The sequence below is a fragment of the Cynocephalus volans genome, chromosome 2, assembly GCF_027409185.1.
Source record: "Cynocephalus volans isolate mCynVol1 chromosome 2, mCynVol1.pri, whole genome shotgun sequence".
Lineage (NCBI taxonomy): Eukaryota > Metazoa > Chordata > Mammalia > Dermoptera > Cynocephalidae > Cynocephalus > Cynocephalus volans.
Window position 1 is genome coordinate 51,426,978 of NC_084461.1, and position 17,840 is coordinate 51,444,817.

The following is a 17,840-nucleotide window of genomic DNA, read 5'->3' on the forward strand; positions in this document are numbered from 1 at the left end:
GGACATTAAACTTTTTATATACTAGAAATTAAGGTAAATGGGGATGATTAATAGTGCTTAGCAGAATAATCCTCGGTGAGAGAGAGACCACCTTTAGACAACCTTTATCTTACTACTGCTTGATATAAAAGTAAAAAAATACACAGAGGCTACTACTGAAGGCCAAGAATCATATCTTATTCATCTTTGTTCACCCACTGCATTTTGAAGGCTCTTTATTCATGCTGTCATAACTGTCATATTTATATTAATTTATGCCCTAAGATAGGCACTGTCAGACTACTGAAAGGAGTGTAAATTGGTAAAACTTGACAGTGTGAATAAAGGGCCTTAAAAATGTCATAGATGATAACTCAAGAGATAATCCACTTCTAGGGATCTAGCCAAAGAAATAATCTAAATTACGAATAATTGATAAGCAGGTATTTACCTTGATGTTTATAATAATCAACAGAAATATCTCCACATAGGTAAATATTTAAATTGTGGTACATAAATGACAGAATGTTATATCATTAAAAATAATGTTTATAAATAGTTATTAGTGGCATGGAAAAAAACTTATTGTACAACATTAATGAGAAAAGTAAGATACCAAGTTATATGTCCAACCATGATATTAACTATGTCAAAAACAAATATGCATAGGAAAAAAAAAATGAAGTAAATCAAAATGTTAATATTAATTAACTCAACTTGAGAAATTTTATGTTCTTCTTTTGATATTTTTCAGAATTTTCCAAATGTGTTATAACAGGTAAATTATTTTCACAATCAGAAAATAGCAAGAAGTGCTTTAAAAGTCTCTCCCATATAAAGTAAATTAATAAAACCTTATTCCTTATGATTTAGAAGTCACTACACAATTTGTACAAGTAATATTTACCTCATCATCATCAGGAACTGGTTCATATAAGGATGGTACCCAAGCAAGAATATTGCAGTCTCTGCTACCACTATAAAGTTCCTATCACACAGAAAGAAAAAAAGATATGATTGGGGATTAATTTAAAGCTGGTACCAATTTGAAATGAACTATATTAATTTTTGAAATGACTAATTCTTAGTTTAGATTAATTAGATAATTCTATTTCCACTCTCTGAAGAAAGTAGACCAATGCCCTTTTTCTTTTCTTTGTGTTTTTTTTTTTTTTTTTTAAGATGACCGGTAAGGGGATCTCAACCCTTGGCTTGGTGTTGTCAGCACCACGCTCAGCCAGTGAGCAAACCGGCCATCCCTATATAGGATCCGAACCCGTGGCCTTGGTATTATCAGCACCGCACTCTACCGAGTGAGCCACGGGCCGGCCTTTCTTTGTGTTTTAAGATGTAGTACAGCTTTGTTTTGTATTTAAAAATAGTAATAGGATTTTTCAGAGCTTGGTAATGGTGTGAAAGTTTTACAAAAACACTAACATCCTAGCAGTTTTATCAATCATAGTATCCATATAATTCAAGTGTCAGAATAGAAAAAGAAAAAAAATGAAATAGAACTGTCCTTTCTCTGTCACTAACTGAACTTTAATAAAGACTTTAATGAAGAAACCATATGAGTTTTTACTAAAATAGGCCAAAAGTTCAGAAAAAGTTTTATTTACAGCTATCTAACTTGTTGCTATTCAACAAAAGAGACTGAAGACCCATACCCTGTGCTTTCTGAGAAGTTTCCTTCATAAGGAGAAACTTGGGCTGATGATATACAGTCTATGTTAATATCATTATGGATATGTTGCTTGCTTATGGCTGAAAAATGCTTACCCCACTCCCCAACAAAACCAAAGGAATATGTCACATCGACTTTTACCAAAAACATTCTTATGTGGCAGTGAAATAAATGCTTTTATATACAGAGGTATAAATTGGTATAGTCTTTTTGGAGAACAGAATCTCGGTATATATCAAAAGTTTTTATATGCACTTCTGAGAAGTTACACTGAAGTTGCACATAAAATTCAAGGATATCATAAGTGTAATATTTATAATAACAAAAAATATAAATGATTGTTGAAGAATAGAGGAATGACTATCAGTAAATTAATGTTGCGTTCATATATAGCCATTAAAATAGTTTCTAAAGGGCCGAGCCCGTGGCGCACTCGGTAGAGTGCTGCGCTGGGAGCGCAGCGACGCTCCCGCCACGGGTTCGGATCCTATATAGGAATGACCAGTGCACTACTGGCTGAGTGCCGGTCACGAAAGAATGAAAATAAAAATAAAAATAAAATAAATAAATAAAATAAAAATAAAATAGTTTCTAAAGAATATTTAATGACATGGGAAAAAAATCATAATGTCAAGTGAAAAGAGCAAGATGAAACCAAACACTCATAATGCCAAAAGAAAACAGCAGGATATCAAACAGCAGGTCAATAATAATAATAATGCTAAAATTACTGTGCAAAAGAGAAAGGGTTAAAAAGAAAAAGCAGCAAAATGTTAAGTGGTTGTAAAACCATGAATGACTAAGTGACTTTTATCATCACAAATATATTTCTGTATTTCTACATGAATACTTCTAACAATAAGCTCTAGTATGCAATTATTTGTTTTTATCATTGTACATCTCAAAATAATTTGAGGCATGGTATAATTAGTATTTTTTATTTAAGTAAGGGTTTTAGGTAAAGGGAAAATAAGATTATGAAGTTATTTATAGGAAATATAGATGTACGGGCCGGCCTGTGGCTCACTCGGGAGAGTGCGGTGCTAAGAACACCAAGGCTGCGGGTTCGGATCCTATATAGGGATGGCCGGTTAACTCACTGGCTGAGCGTGGTGCTGACAAAACCAAGCCAAGGGTTGAGATCCCCTTACCGGTCATCTTTAAAAAAAAAAAAAAGGGAAATATAGATGTAAAAAAATTAAACTAAATTAGATATAAGTTTTCAAATTTCCTAAATAAAACAAAATTCTATTGACCGTATTGTAAAATCTAGAATATATGATTACACTAACTGTGGATGACGCAAAGATATGTTCATGTGTTCAGTGCCCTTAAGCAATTTAGTTTTTCTAAGAAGGCAAGATGAAAACCGAAGAAAACTTGGTTAGATAAGCTTACAAGGCAATCATAGTAAGCACTGACATACTGAGTAAAGGCATAAAAGGTATTCTGTAGATGTCCAAGAATGAGAACTTAGAAGAGGCAGCACTTAAATTAGAATAATTAATAAAGAATACTTAGGTGGAGGGATGTAGATTGAGCCTTGAAGTGTTTGGGGTAGATGTAGAGGTTTACTTGGGAAATTAGATTTTATTAAAAAACAATCTCAAAACTTAAGTTACAAATGCAGTACAAAGAAAAAAAATTTTTTTCCTTAAGCATATAAGAGTAAGTTGCCAACATAAGGCCCTATCACTCTTGAACAGTTCATTGTATATTTCCTGTAAACAAGGGAACTTTCTTATATAGATAAAATGCAACTGACAAAATCAGAAAATTCACATTAATATATTACTACCATTTAACACGTAGACCCCATTTAAGTTTCACCAATTGTCCTAATATTGTCCTTTATAGCCAAAGGTTTGTTAAAAATCACACACTGCACTTAGTTGTCATGTGTCTTTAATTTCCAGACTGGAACAGTTCTTTAGTCTCTGTTTGGGTTTTCTGATCTTGAAATTATGGAAGATACACACTAGTTATTTTGTAGAAGGTCTCTCAAATTTGGTTTGTCTTGTGTTTCCTCATGATTAAATTCGGGTGATGCAATTTTGTCAGGAACATCACAGAAGTGATGTCTTATAACTGGGATATTAACTCTGATTATTTGATTAAGGTGATCTACGCCAGGCTTCTTCAAGGTAAAATTACACTTTTACCTTTGTACTTAATATTTTGTATGGTAGTACTTTGAGACTATGTAAATATCCCATTCCATATCAAATTTTCAATTTATTAATTTATTTATTTATACCAGCATGGATCCATCGATTTCCATTTTAGTTGATGGGTTTAACATCCATTACTACTGTCATTATTTATTTTGATGTTGAGTGTATCTTGTCAGATTTTTATATTTAGGATAGAATTACTATAATTTTATTTTCAGATAATGAGTTTCATATATTTAATTTGCAAAAGGGTTCTGCTGCTAATGGAAGCAAAAGTACTACCCTGTTTTACCTTTGAGATTTATAATTATTTTCCTTTTCAGAATCATAACAGGGGAAATGGGATAAGAGTTCGGTGCTTACTGATGTATTGCAGTGATTAAAATCTAAGTTCATAGCACATACAGAAATGGTATTTTTCAGGAGGCAACTGGCCCCAGGTCACTGGCTATCCCAGCTATTCCAGGCACTAAGAGGAATCAATATATTGGCACACTTTTAATCCATTCTAGGCACACCTGTTAGGATGCTCCAATTTGGTAGAAAGCTATAATCTGTAGTCAAAATATCTGGATTTAAATCTGGGCTGTGTCTCTAAATGACTCTGGACAAGAAGAGAGGGACAGTATACTAAGAATTTCTTTGAACAGAGAATCATGTCTTGTCAATAACTATTTTGCAGATTTGGGGCAAGTCATGTCACCTTTCTGGTACTCTAGTTTTCTTCTCCCAAAAGTAACATTAAAAATGTTTAACAACTAGTACATCAAGACACTGACTAATCAAAAGGCAAACTGGCCATAGAATTGGAGCAGGGTCCTGGAGGTCCCCTTTTAGTTGCTGGGTTGAGGTGAGGTCTAAGAAGTGCCAGAGAAGGGGCTGAGATATGTAAGTATTTGAATATTTTCATAATGGATATTGCCACACTGCTGTGTACTGGCTGAAAAATCAGCCTATATATCTTGCAGCTCATAATCCAAAATTTTCACTCTATCGGTATTTAACTCTCATGAGCTTCATTTTACTCATCTACAAAACAGAGAAAATACCAACTATCCTACTATATTAGACTCATTTAAAAGAGCACATGAGGAAATCTGTGCATGTGTTCTCTGAAAAAAAACAACCACCCGCAATCTGCTCCATTGGCGACATGAAAGAGAAAGGTCAGGATGTTAAACAAACAACAAAAGCCATTGGTATGTAAGAAATTTTATGTAAGTTGTATTAACTCAAAAGCATACCTTTATTAGCCACTGATAGAAAATAAGGAAGAAATAAAATTTTAGACACACTCACACATACATAAACTGATACACAAATGACATTTTGAGATTAAATACCTATGTATATATTTCATTTTTTTGCCCAAAAGATTGTAAGAAATTATTTTAATTCATCAGAAATTTTCAACTGCTAAGTAAATGGAGCCCATATGCAAAAGAAAGAGAATTCATCCCAATCAAGTTGCATGGTATTATATTGATTCATGCATATATCCTATACCATCTAAAAATCAAGGCTGTATCATTTTCTATTAAATAAATCCTAGTTCAAATGTGGATTAAAAGTATAACTCCAGAATAAAATCACAATTTTCTCTTTTGTATAATAAAATACTAGTCCAGCAACCTAGTTACCTGGAAATTTTAAATTCCCTTAAGTATCATTCTTACCTGGAAATTAGACTGAAATACACAGCAGTCAACACTTTTATAATGTCCCTTAAGCATAGTTATCTGTTCTCCTGAGTAAACTGTATAAACAGCAATGGTGCTACCATATGGTACAAAAACAAATTCTGAACTGCAGCCACAGGAGACAGTGAATTTCAGTCCTTTTCTACTGTTATTACAAACTTTTCCATAGTTCACCTGTAGGATTAAAATCATGAAGTTACTCATTTCTTAAATCTTAAAAAGGCAACAAAGACTGAGAGAAATACTTACTTCTAATATTATAATGTACTAAAGAAAAGGCTCTTTTAAATTTAAAGAAAATGTTCACTGTCTTAATAGAAATAAGACAATTATAGGCCAATTATGTGAATGTACATTTGATGTAAAAGGAAATACAAAAAGTAAAAAAAAAAAAAAAACACAGGGGCAAATGTCCACATTTCAACCTTAATAGAAATAAAAATGCAAATTAAGGCAAACTTGAAAGAATAATTTTAGACCATTTAGCAAAAATCTTAAGAAACACAAGACAATACTGGTATAGGTGAGGTGGCTTTGTAATTTGGTTATTTCCTGTAAAAGGCCAAATGGCTCATTGTGCAACAAAACACAAAGATATTCCTTTTTAGGGGGGTATAATTTTCTATTCTTTTCATTTCTTAAAATTTTTAATTGTGGTAAAATACACATAACATAAAATTTACTATCTTAACCATTTTTAAGTGTACAGTTCAATGGCATTAAGTATATTCACATTGCTGTGTAACCATCACCACCAGCCATCTCTGAAACTCTTTTCATCTTGCAAAACTGCACGCATTAAACAACAAAGATATTCTTATCCTTTGATCTAGTGATAACTCTTGGGAATTTATCTTAAAGAAATAATTAAACAGCAAGAAGCTATATGCTCAGTGGAGTTCAATGCAGCATTACTACCTAGAATGGCAAAATAACTGAGAATAGAAGTATATCCCTAATAATGTTATATTGACTCTACGGTTTATATAAATCACAATTATAAAAATTATGCAGAAAACAGGGATAAAGCCTAAGTATAAAGAACACAAATAGTATGTATACCTAAGTATAAAGAACACAAATAGTATGTATACTGTAATTTTGGCTTTATATAATTAATTATGCATTGGGGACAAAAATTAAAATTCTGTACTTGTACTCCTAGGTGTAGTCTGAAGCCAAGCAGCATGTCACCTGAGCAATTAGACATACAGACTTCCAGTCAACACCCCAATTCTACTGAAGAAGAATCTTCATTTTAACAAGACCCCTAGGTGATCTGTATGTTCATCAAAGTCTGAGAAACTTTGGGCTAAAGAAATAGACAATCAGGTTTACTTCCTGCTGATAATTTTGATAAGAAGCTTGTGGTGGCTATAAAACCAGTAGGTAATCATTTGGGAATTATGAGCATGCAGATCGCCAAAATTTCCCTTGACTGTCCCAAGCATGCTCCCACCTCCGGGTCTTTGTACTTTTTTCCTTCCTCTGCCTAGAATGCTCTCCCTCCCAAATAACTGATGCATTACTCCCTCATCTCCTTCAGGTCAAATGTTACCTTCTCAGTGAGGCCTACTTTGACTGCCCTGTGTAAAACAACTCCAATTTCCCAATATCTCCTATGCTCCTTTCCTTGCTTTGCTTTTCTTCATAGCACTTACCACCTAATCTATTATAATTTATCCATCCACCCATCTACTGATTAATTGATGCCTTTTATCCTCTCCCTGGAATGTAAGCTCCATGAGGATAGGACTTATCTAAGTTTTGTTCACTGCTGTATAACACTGCCTGAAAAATAGTAAGTGCTCAATATTACTTTTTAAACAAATGAATGAAATGAAAAAAGGAACGTGTGACCTGATCAGGGATACAATATAATGAATGGAAGATTCTAAATTATAACTCACAATGCCTGAATTTCTAGCCAAAGTATGATAAAGAAGCATCTTATAAAGAAAATGAGGGAACAGCAAACTCTGAAGTATTCTAGACATAAACAATTTTGATCGTATAGTAATATTAGTATTAATAATGAAAGTGACACCTAGAGTATCTGAAAGAGAATTATTAGTGAGAAAGTATGATTAAAGAAAGAAATATGATAATATTAATACCTACATAAATGATTAAGGGGTCTGGGTATAATCATTATGGTAAGAGAGGCCTCTAGAGTCAAATTCTGTTGCTTTCTAGCTTTGTAAATTCAGGGAAGTTATCTGACCATTTTAAGTCTCATTTTCCTTGTTAAACGGGTATTATGACAATAACTACTGTCATAGTGTAAATAAGACAACATATGCTCCAGCACTTACATCAAATGCTAATTATTAGCATAGTATCTGGTATATACGTTCTCAATAAAACATTAGCTATTATTATTATCATCAAATTATAAACTTTTGGTACTTTATTCTGAAAGTTACCAAAGCACATCATACCTGAAAAGGACTACAATATATAAAAGTATGTATGAGTACTTTTTCAAGTGCTAGAAATTAATCAACATGTAAGAATTTAGTACCTTCAGAACACATTCATTCCAGTATTAAATAAAGTACCATACTCATATATTCTGGTACTATAACGTTAATTTTGGATTTTGTTTGCAGGTCATATATAGCATAAAATTGGACTACTTAGCTTTATAACTTTAATTTATATCAGTAGTTCTCAATCTTTTATTCTTTTCCAACATATCTGACAGATATGGCACACTTCTATTAGGAACAGTGGCTCAGTAGAGCAGTGGTTCTCCACTAAGGAGGGGGGGGCAATGTGATAAGGGGTGGGGTGGGGATGCCGATGGGTTGTCTTGAGTTGAGAATTATTAATTCAAATAGCGGAAAAATATTTTTAAAAAAGAGTCATTGATTCATAGGCAAGAAATGGAGTTAAGTCTACAGAAAAATATCAAGTGTATGTCGCAGATCCATTTCTTTAATTTATATCCAAAAAGGTACTTAAAAATCTCTTACTAGTGTGTTTTCTCCATTTGAACTATTCCAAAGCCTCATTCGATTGTCTGTACCAACAGTGAGGAGGTGGAGCCCATCACTTGTAAAACATAAGCCATTAACTTTCCCATTGTGAGCAGTGTTTGCTGCAATGAAAAATACAGTTCAATTTATCTGTTCCTGTATTCAGCACTTATTTAATACTTGATATAATTATTTAAGTATATTAAAGAACAACTATGTGAGTTGCTATATAAATTAGAACCATAAAAACAGAGGAAAACAGGAAAATCATAGGGGAAAAAACCCAGCCAAACATAATTGTTTCTCAGCAAGTAAGCCGTACTATCAAATTCAATGAAATGCGTAGCTTAACACAAAAATTTTAAATTAATAGCCTTTCATTCTTCTTATATAATATTTCTGTTTCTAATCTAAAAATAATTCCAGGGACTATTAAAAATCAATAATACTACTGTTTCCCATTAAAAAAAGAAAAAAATAAATAACCTCAACAGGGAAAGAACTGTTGTCTTAATTAAAATTTATATCACTTTCAAAAATGAACAAGTTTAAGAAAGCATAATTCTTAATAGCTTGATTAATTTAATTTTTAAAAGATTACTAAAACAATCATACGTTCACCCCAATATATGTCCAATCTAGAATTCTGAGTCAAAATTTAATAGAATTTAATAGAAATTAAATTCTATTGTAAAAATTCAACTGAGGTACTTTGTTACATGGATTGCAGCTGACTCGACATTTAACACGATTTTATGCTGGCCACAAAATGTCACTATTTATGTAATTAATTGTGGCTTACTAAGTGGCATTGAACTTGCATAGTTGGCCTCATCAGATGGAAAAAAAAATCAGTAAAGCAAATTAATCCAGAGGTTCCTACCCTTGAAAATCTGAGGGCAAATGAAACTGCTATACTTATTTGTATTTTGAAGACAGACAACCGTAATTTAGTTTATATAAATTTAGAAAGTGATTTATGGTGAATGACTTTTTAAAAAAAATCATAAAGTTTACAGTTTGTCAATATACATTTATTTTTTGGCTTCAATTAATAATTTTCAGTGTAAAAAATACTATCATTGTCATATTTCTATAATTAATGCATTTTCTCATTACCTGATTCAACAGCTTGTGACTTTTTCCCATTATGCTGATCAAGAGTAATCAAACATCCTGATGCTCTTCTCACATCCCATAATTTTACTCTACTGTCAGCACTTAGAAGAAATAAATGTTATATTGATATATACGGCTAGGATGGTGACTGTATCCCTCACCCACCTTCCCAGCATTATGGTACACAGAGGTCTCAATATATCAGCATAAATATATTTGCACATTTGTGTTGTTGTAATTTTGCCTCTTCGAAAAATATTCAACAGTCAATAGTAGCACAAAGAAGTGAAAAAATAGCAAAAAAAAAAAAAAAAAAAAAAAAAAAAAAATTCTGTTTCATATCACAAGGACAAAATTCTGCTACTTTTTACACTGTTTTTAATTACATCAGCATCTTTTCCCTAAAGGACTAGACAGGCTTGTAGCTCGTTCCTGGTAAGTTTGTTACTACATCTTTTCTACTGTTTGTTATCCAAGTGCTGTCAAGACAATCAAGTAAATAATTTCACTTTGTTGAAGAATCCATTTACATAAATTTTGTGGTTTTTTCTTCTTTTTACACATAAAAAAATGAGAGTAAGGTAAATAATGAAGACAATGTATTTTTTTTTTTTTTAAAAAAAGATGACCGGTAAGGGGATCTCAACCCTTGGCTTGGTGTTGTCAGCACCACGCTCAGCTAGTGAGCAAACCGGCCATCCCTATATAGGATCCGAACCCGTGGCCTTGGTGTTATCAGCACCGCACTCTACCGAGTGAGCCACGGGCCGGCCTAAAGAAGACAATGTATTTTCATTCAGCTTCCTGCACTCAGATCAATCTTCGCCAGATATACGAGAACTACATTTAATGTCTCCTGGAAACTAGACACTTATTTTCATTTTCTTTCAAGTAACCAAATAGAAAAAGGCAAATCCTTGATCATACATCAATTTCAGCATCTAGGATACTCCTAAAGAAAAATGTCCAGCAGTCCTCTGGGCCCCTAATCAGTTCAACTTATGCTATGTCTTCACAAAGACTTTAACAGTATTCTAATCCACTGGGTTTATCCATACCATTTTAATAAGAGAGAGCATTATATTACATTTTATAAGCCTATTTTTCATTTATAATTTAAAAAAAATACACACACAGGGTTGTTTCTATAATCTTGATTCTTTTCACAGATTACCATCAAACTTAGCCAACTGGAATACTCAGGAGAAAGCTAGTATTTCCTGTTCTGATTTTGGTTTTCTTTCTTTCCAGCTGAGGAAAACATCTACAATGGGATGAGTCTAAGGATTTAAGTCTCTTCTGAAACATATTAGATTTGGACATACTCAACTATCAACACTGACTACTAGGTCCATTCTGGTACTGATTCAAATTCTGAGCATTGAAAGCCTCCTAGCTTCCTTCTCATCTGAGGAAAACCAAATTAAGCACAATGTAAACCTACCTTAGCACGGACCCACAATCAGCACTTAGCTCCTCACCTTCATACCACTTTAGCCAGTTTTCTTATGGCTACAATTTAAACCTTGCTGTACTTCACAAATGATAAACTTCAACATCACATTCTGCAAACTATAACTAAACTGTGACAGAGAGGGAGGGCTGGCAGCTTTAAAAAAAAAATTCCAGACGTATCTTTATAAAACTAATATGAATAGATTTTGTAATAACTCTTCTACAAAATGCTTTATTAATACGTTAATACCAAAAAAGAAAAATCTTTGACTACTACTTCCTATCTCCTCAATTTTTGAATTTTCTTACTCTGCCACTCATACTTTTACCTCATTAGGTCCTTAATCCCTCCTATAAGCCTTTTTGTGACTTTATTTCCTTCACTACACCCATGACTTCAACAATTTTCAGACATGAAGGTATTTTCTTTTAAACAGTGGAAATTGTTAAGTCTGTGTCATTTAATGTTTTGATTTCTGTGGCTTAGTACAGCTGTGGTCTACTCCTTCAATTGAGCACAAATGCCTAGCGTTACTATGTTTCCCTAATCAGCTCCCTGTCCATTCGATCTGTTATTCTGATCTTTACTACCTTCCCTCAAAATTGCATCACCATCCCTATATTTTCAACAGATGACATCAAATTCCAGTCCACTAAAAAACAATAGAAGCCATTAGGTTTGCATTTCTTGAGCTTCCCTGCCAAAGCTACAACTTAACTGTATTCACATCCACCTTTTCCTACTTCTGTTCAGTCTCACAGTGCACAAGCAAGTGCCTCCATTTATCTGGACTCTTGATACTACCCCATCCTGTCTATTCAAGGTCCTGATGCACCAATTTTCCCCTCCATTTCTTATCTTCACCCATTTATCTCTACTGGTACTTTCTCCCCAGCATATAAATATGCAGTACTCTTTCCTTCTGCAAACACATAAAACCCCCAAACCTTTTGATTCTCCCAGAATTAAGGGCTCCTTCCTTTCTTTTCCAATATTACACCTACCAAAGATATACCTCTATTAAAGCATTTTTCAAGATGTCCTGTAATCACTGATTTTTCTGACTATATTCCTCATCAGACTGTTAGCTTCTTGAAGCCTTGATTACTTCTGTATCCCTAACACTATGCTTGGAACATGGTAGGCAGTCATTAAATATTAGTAAACTGAATCAGTGAGTAGTGAATGTGTTGCATCAGATTCAAAATAATTCTGGGTTAAAGAAAATGAATAAAAATATGACTATTTTAAAATTAACATAGTGTCATAGTTTTGTGTACAAAAACGACACAACATGGTTTTTTTTACTAGTAGTGCTTGCAGATTTGCTTTACAACATAGATTCTCATGTTTTCTCTTTTCTAAAAGGTGAACACCTTCAAGATGAATGGTTAGGATTAGGAGTATGATGCAAGTGGAAGATTTCTTTTGATGATATGAATTAAAATCTCTAACTCAATATTTCATTTTTAAGAGGCTAATTAATACTTAAATATGATAAAATTTGTATCTTACATAAATGTAATCTTTTCAAAATGCTTATTATTAATTACTAACATTAACTTCAAAACTAAATAAGTTGCATTTTACCTTGCAGTTGCCAAGATGTAGTCATAACGTGGTGACCAGGAAACTGCCAATATTTCCTGTCTGTGACCTGTAAACACAAATGTATGAAAAGTCTTGTGAGTGCTCGCTTCGGCAGCACATATACGAAAAGTCTTGTGAAATATTTGAAAAATTAAAAGATAAAGTGCCAATAATTTTGTCAAGTTTTTAAGAAAGTGAGGCTAAGTATTAAAAGTGCATAAATATGATGATCATTTTTTCTCATTTATAATAATCTATGTTTAAATGCTGATGTGAAGTCTATGGGGGTATTTCTAACCATAATATTTTATTATAAAAGGACTGGTTTTGCTTTGGGAAAAAACAGAGCAAGTGAATCTTTCTTTTTAAACACAGTTGTTAGGCTATATGAGTCAATCCATATAACTCCAGCTCAATTACCTATCTCTACAACAAAAAGCCACTGCAGTAAAACATACAAGATACACATATTAAGTAATAAAAGTGTATTCCAATTTCTCATAAAGTTATAGCAGAAAAAAATTAATTCATGAATGCAAAAACACATCTGTATTTTTTTTTTTTTTTAGAAAGCACAGGTGATAAGTTCACAGGATAAGTGATTTCAACATTTTAATTCACTTTTACCTAATGGAACTACTCAAATAAGACATTTTCATCTGTCTAGCTTATATTAATAGAAATTCATAATAATGTAAAAGAAAAATGCTACCGATCTCACTAAGTTTTCTTGATATATCTGTGTTTCTCAGAGATGAATGAAATGTATATGAAAATGTATATTTCTGAATTACATTCCATCTTTTCATTGTTTAGAATACTGTTAAAAAAAGTAATGAAAATAATTTAAATGAGGGTACTTCAAAAAGTTCTTGGAGGGCTGGCCCGTGGCGCACTCGGGAGAGTGCAGCGCTTGGGAGCGCAGTGGCGCTCCCGCCGTGTGTTCGGATCCTATATAGAAATGGTGGCGCTGCCCTCACTGGCTGAGCGTGGTGCGGCTGACACCAAGCCAAGGGTTGCGATCCCCTTACCGGTCACAAAAAGACAAAAAAAAAAAAAAAAAAAAAGTTCTTGGAAAAGTACTTCAAAAAGTTCATGGAAAAATAGAATTAAAAGAGAATATGAATCTTTCCAAGAACTTTTTGAAGTACCCTCACATAACTTTAACCAAGTATTATTTCAACATCATTTTTTATAATATTTTTTACTTAGAAAAAAATGCACCTAAATATTAAGAACAACATTTACTCATTATCCATAATAATATTAAACAATGTTCATGAGTCAAATGTACAGATGTAAATTTTATTAGTGGTTTATTTCTTAAAATGTAGAAATAAGACAAGGTTTGGAATTAGATCTTCTATTTTCTGTATCTTTTGAGCTTCCCCTATGGCCAGTGTTCACATCAATGTCTCCTCAATAGTTCAGTTTTATAAGAATAATGCACAGAAGGATCTTTATTTCCCTGTTGACTTTTAACAACTAGTACAAAATACATCAGTCATGTCACTTACAAAGAATACATTGTTAGTAATGTTTCCTTTTATTGAATGGTTTACTCAAAGCAGTTGTTTGGAAAAAAAAAAAATACCCTGTAGAATGTGAGAACAGGATCCAGACTTTAAATCACAAAGTTGTACTTTGGGTCCTCTAGTACCAACTGTAAAAACAAAATGAAAACGGTTTAAGATAATTTTATTATGAACCATCATCAAAAGGAAACAAGACATTACCATTAGGAAACATGCTATTTTCACTGTATCCATGCAGAAATATAAAAATGTATGCCGAAAGTACATTTCAAATCATTTTTAATGTTTAGTATTAGAAAAATTATTTTACTATAGTTACACTTTAGCAGTAAGAACTCTATTATTGCACTATTTTTTATTTTGAAATAATTACAGATTTGCAAGAAGTTGCAAAACTAGTATAGAGAGGCCTATGTACCCTTCACCTAGATTTTCCCAATGATTATACGATAAGTAACTGAAATTTAATATCAAAACCAGGAAATTTATTTGGTAAATGTGTGTGTATAGTTCTATGCCATTTTATCACATCAAATCATTTTATTTTAATAGTTTAGTTTTTCCAAGTTAATGATATACTTTCAATCACTAGTAATAGATTACAGAAACTCTGGACACAGACTGAATGGACTTTAAAGACAAGTTAGTACCTAGCTCTTCTTTACAGATGAAAAAGCTGACTGATGTCTAGAGGTGAAGAGAGTCAGGCAGTGCCACAGAAATAATGGAATCACAGGCACCAGATACCTGACACCAGAAAATCATTTTTTCTTCCATATATATAAAAATTTTGTTGCAGGTGCTTTCATATAAATGAATGTTTAATTTGAATTACAATATTAAAGAGAAGGAAATAATTTCCTTGTTTTATTATATTGAACTGAAAAAGTTGCCAAATTTTGTTCATGTAAAATCTTTGAACTTTGGTGGTTTAAAAGTAACTCTTTAGGGGACAGTAATATGCTTTCTTAATCTTTGTATCCTAGCCAGTAGTACAGTGCCTGACTTGTACAGTATCTGTTGAACTGAATATAAATAGCAGCATATACTTAAAAAAAATTGTAATCTTCATCTGAGTTAAAATGTCTATATCAAAGCTAACTAGATATAAAGAGGGAGAACGTTTTCAATATGCTAAATAAAAGACAAAAGAATACACATACAAACCTGCTACCAAACAGTGCTTAGTGGCGACTGGAGACATGTGATGACTATAAACTGTTTCCTCAAAGTTAAATACATCTGCAGTCTGATAATCAAAAAACATTTAAAAAGTGTAAGTTCTAAGTATAAAAACAAAGCAACAAATTTTCTACTTACTTTTTCTATACTTTTAGCTATTTTTAAATTGTTAGCAATTTAACTCAAACATAAAAATGTAATAATTTTAAATTATTAAAAACAATGATTGTTGTGTCTGTATTTATTTATTTTTAGCTCCCACAAATAAATGAGAACATGTGGTATTTCTCTTTCTGTGCCTAACTTATTTCGCTTAATATAATTTTTTCTAAGTCCATCAATGTTGCTGCGAATGGCAGTATTTCATTCTTTTTTATAGCAGAGTAGTATTCCATTGTATAGATATACCACTTTTTCCGAATCGACTCATCTGATGATGGACATTTGGGCTGGTTCCAACTCTTGGCTATTGTCAATAGTGTTGCAATAAACATTGGAGTACAGGTAGGTATCCCTTCAACATGATAATTTCCATTCCTCTGGGTATATTCCCAGCAGTGGAACAAAACTCACAATTCCTTGAACTTGTTAAGACAAGTGCACAGATATGATGTTGATGGGTGGGAGGGGGGAGAGGGAAGGAGGGAGGAATTGGTAAAGGGACATGAAAATCAACTACATTGTATATTGATAAAATAAAATGAAATAAATAAAATAAAATAAAGTAAAAAAAAAAAAACTGATAACTTTAAATCCTACATTATTTATAACATACTTCTCCCTTATCTGAGAAAAAATAGTTTTTCCCTAATAGTCCCAGAAATTAAGAAAAGACAACCACCTGGCTCACCATCTTCCTCTCCACTCTGAGGGGCTTCAGTATCTGCATGGATGATCCAGCCAGCACTCTGCATCTCAGTTCCATACAGCCTTGGTTACCTCACCCACGACACTGTCATCACCTAGAACTGCTCCTCCTTTGAAATCATACATTTCAGTTATCTATGACCACAATCTCCTATCATTTTCAGCTCTTCTCCCTAACCACTCCTGACATGTCCAAATAAACCCTGGAACCCCTATCAGTTCATCCTGTCCACTTTTTTTCCTCTTGAGCTTGAATTCCAAGGTCCAATACCAATACCAAGGTCAACTGTCAGTATCAACTCCTTTGCCATTATCCTTCAACTTGTCAAGACCTTGACTCTGCATGACTCCAAATGTCTACTTTCTCTGCACCATTATATCCAGGTTGATCTACACGAGGGGATGGCAAACTCTTTCTGTAAAGGGTCAGACAGTAAATATTTTAGGCTTTGAGGACAAACTACTCATCTCTGCCATCATAGCCTCCAGTGCAGCCATAGACAACAAATGAGCACATTTGTGTTCCAAAAACACTTTATTTATAAAAAGAGGCCATGAGTCAGACTTGCCCACAGTGCAGACTTGGCCAATCCCTGGTCTACCCAGGTGAAGAAAATCTTATAATAGGGCAGACTGGTGTCACTATAAAGGATCATTCATTTCAACTGACTTTTCAGTAATGACTGTCATCAGTCCTACTATATTTCATTAGTATTTTTCTCTGCGATATTCTACAACTATTTTAAACCTTTTCCATTCTCCACAAACATCTCTACTCAGTCACAACAGATGACCAGATCTTTTATTTCAAAGAGAAAATAGGAGCCAATCAGAATTCCCTTAATGTCTTACTAACAAACCTACAAACATATTTGCTTCCACTTGTCCTTTTTCTATCTTTATTACTGTTATCACGGAAAAATGATTCCTCCTCATTTTAAAAGTAAATTCCCCTATTGGTGTTCAGATCTCCTTCAGCACTGTCAGAAATCTCACCCTATAAATTATCTCCTGGGTATGGTTATAACCTCTCTTCCTACTGGCTCATTTCCAACAGCACTAAAAGTTCAAGTTTCTTTCATCTTAACAGTAGCCCTCTCCCCAAGACAAAACAACAAAAAGCATTTACACCTTATATTCTCTTGTTAACCAGCTTTCCTCCTCTTCAAATCCTAATTTTTTTTCCTCCATTTTATTTTTATTTATTTATTTATTTATTTATTTTTTATTTTAATTTTTTAAAAAATTTTATTTTGTCGATATACATTGTGGCTGATTATTGCTCCCCATCACCAAAACCTCCCTCCCTTCTCCCTCCCCAAATCCTAATTTTGACTATCTCTACTTATCTACCATGTATTTCTCAACTCACTGAATTCTTATTTTTATTTCCACTACTCTCATTCACACTACTGTTCCAATATCACTGATAGCCTCCTTATCTTACCTAATCTGTCATTCAACATAGCTAACTACTCCATCTTTCTTAAAATAATCTCTTTCACTGGCTTCCCATTATATCATATACTTCCAATTTTCCTCTTACTCTCTGGCTACTCCTTTTCATTGTCTT

General features: G+C 33.0%; 1 protein-coding gene across 2 annotated transcripts in view; it reads right to left on the reverse strand.

Annotated features, from left to right (window-relative positions):
* Positions 1–5,671: 5,671 nt before the first annotated feature.
* Positions 5,672–17,840, reverse strand: part of ERCC8 (ERCC excision repair 8, CSA ubiquitin ligase complex subunit) — a 47,427-nt gene continuing 35,258 nt past the window's right edge. The window contains exons 5-8 of one of the 2 annotated variants that reach the window (XM_063087280.1): positions 15,386–15,467; positions 14,278–14,346; positions 12,684–12,750; positions 5,672–5,711 (exon numbers count right to left, since the gene is read on the reverse strand). In XM_063087280.1, coding sequence (XP_062943350.1) covers positions 5,708–5,711; positions 12,684–12,750; positions 14,278–14,346; positions 15,386–15,467 — 222 coding nt within the window. In that variant the 3' untranslated portion in view covers positions 5,672–5,707. Of the gene's footprint in view, positions 5,712–12,683; positions 12,751–14,245; positions 14,347–15,385; positions 15,468–17,840 lie in introns of those variants that run through there. The other variant, XM_063087281.1, reaches the window with a different exon arrangement.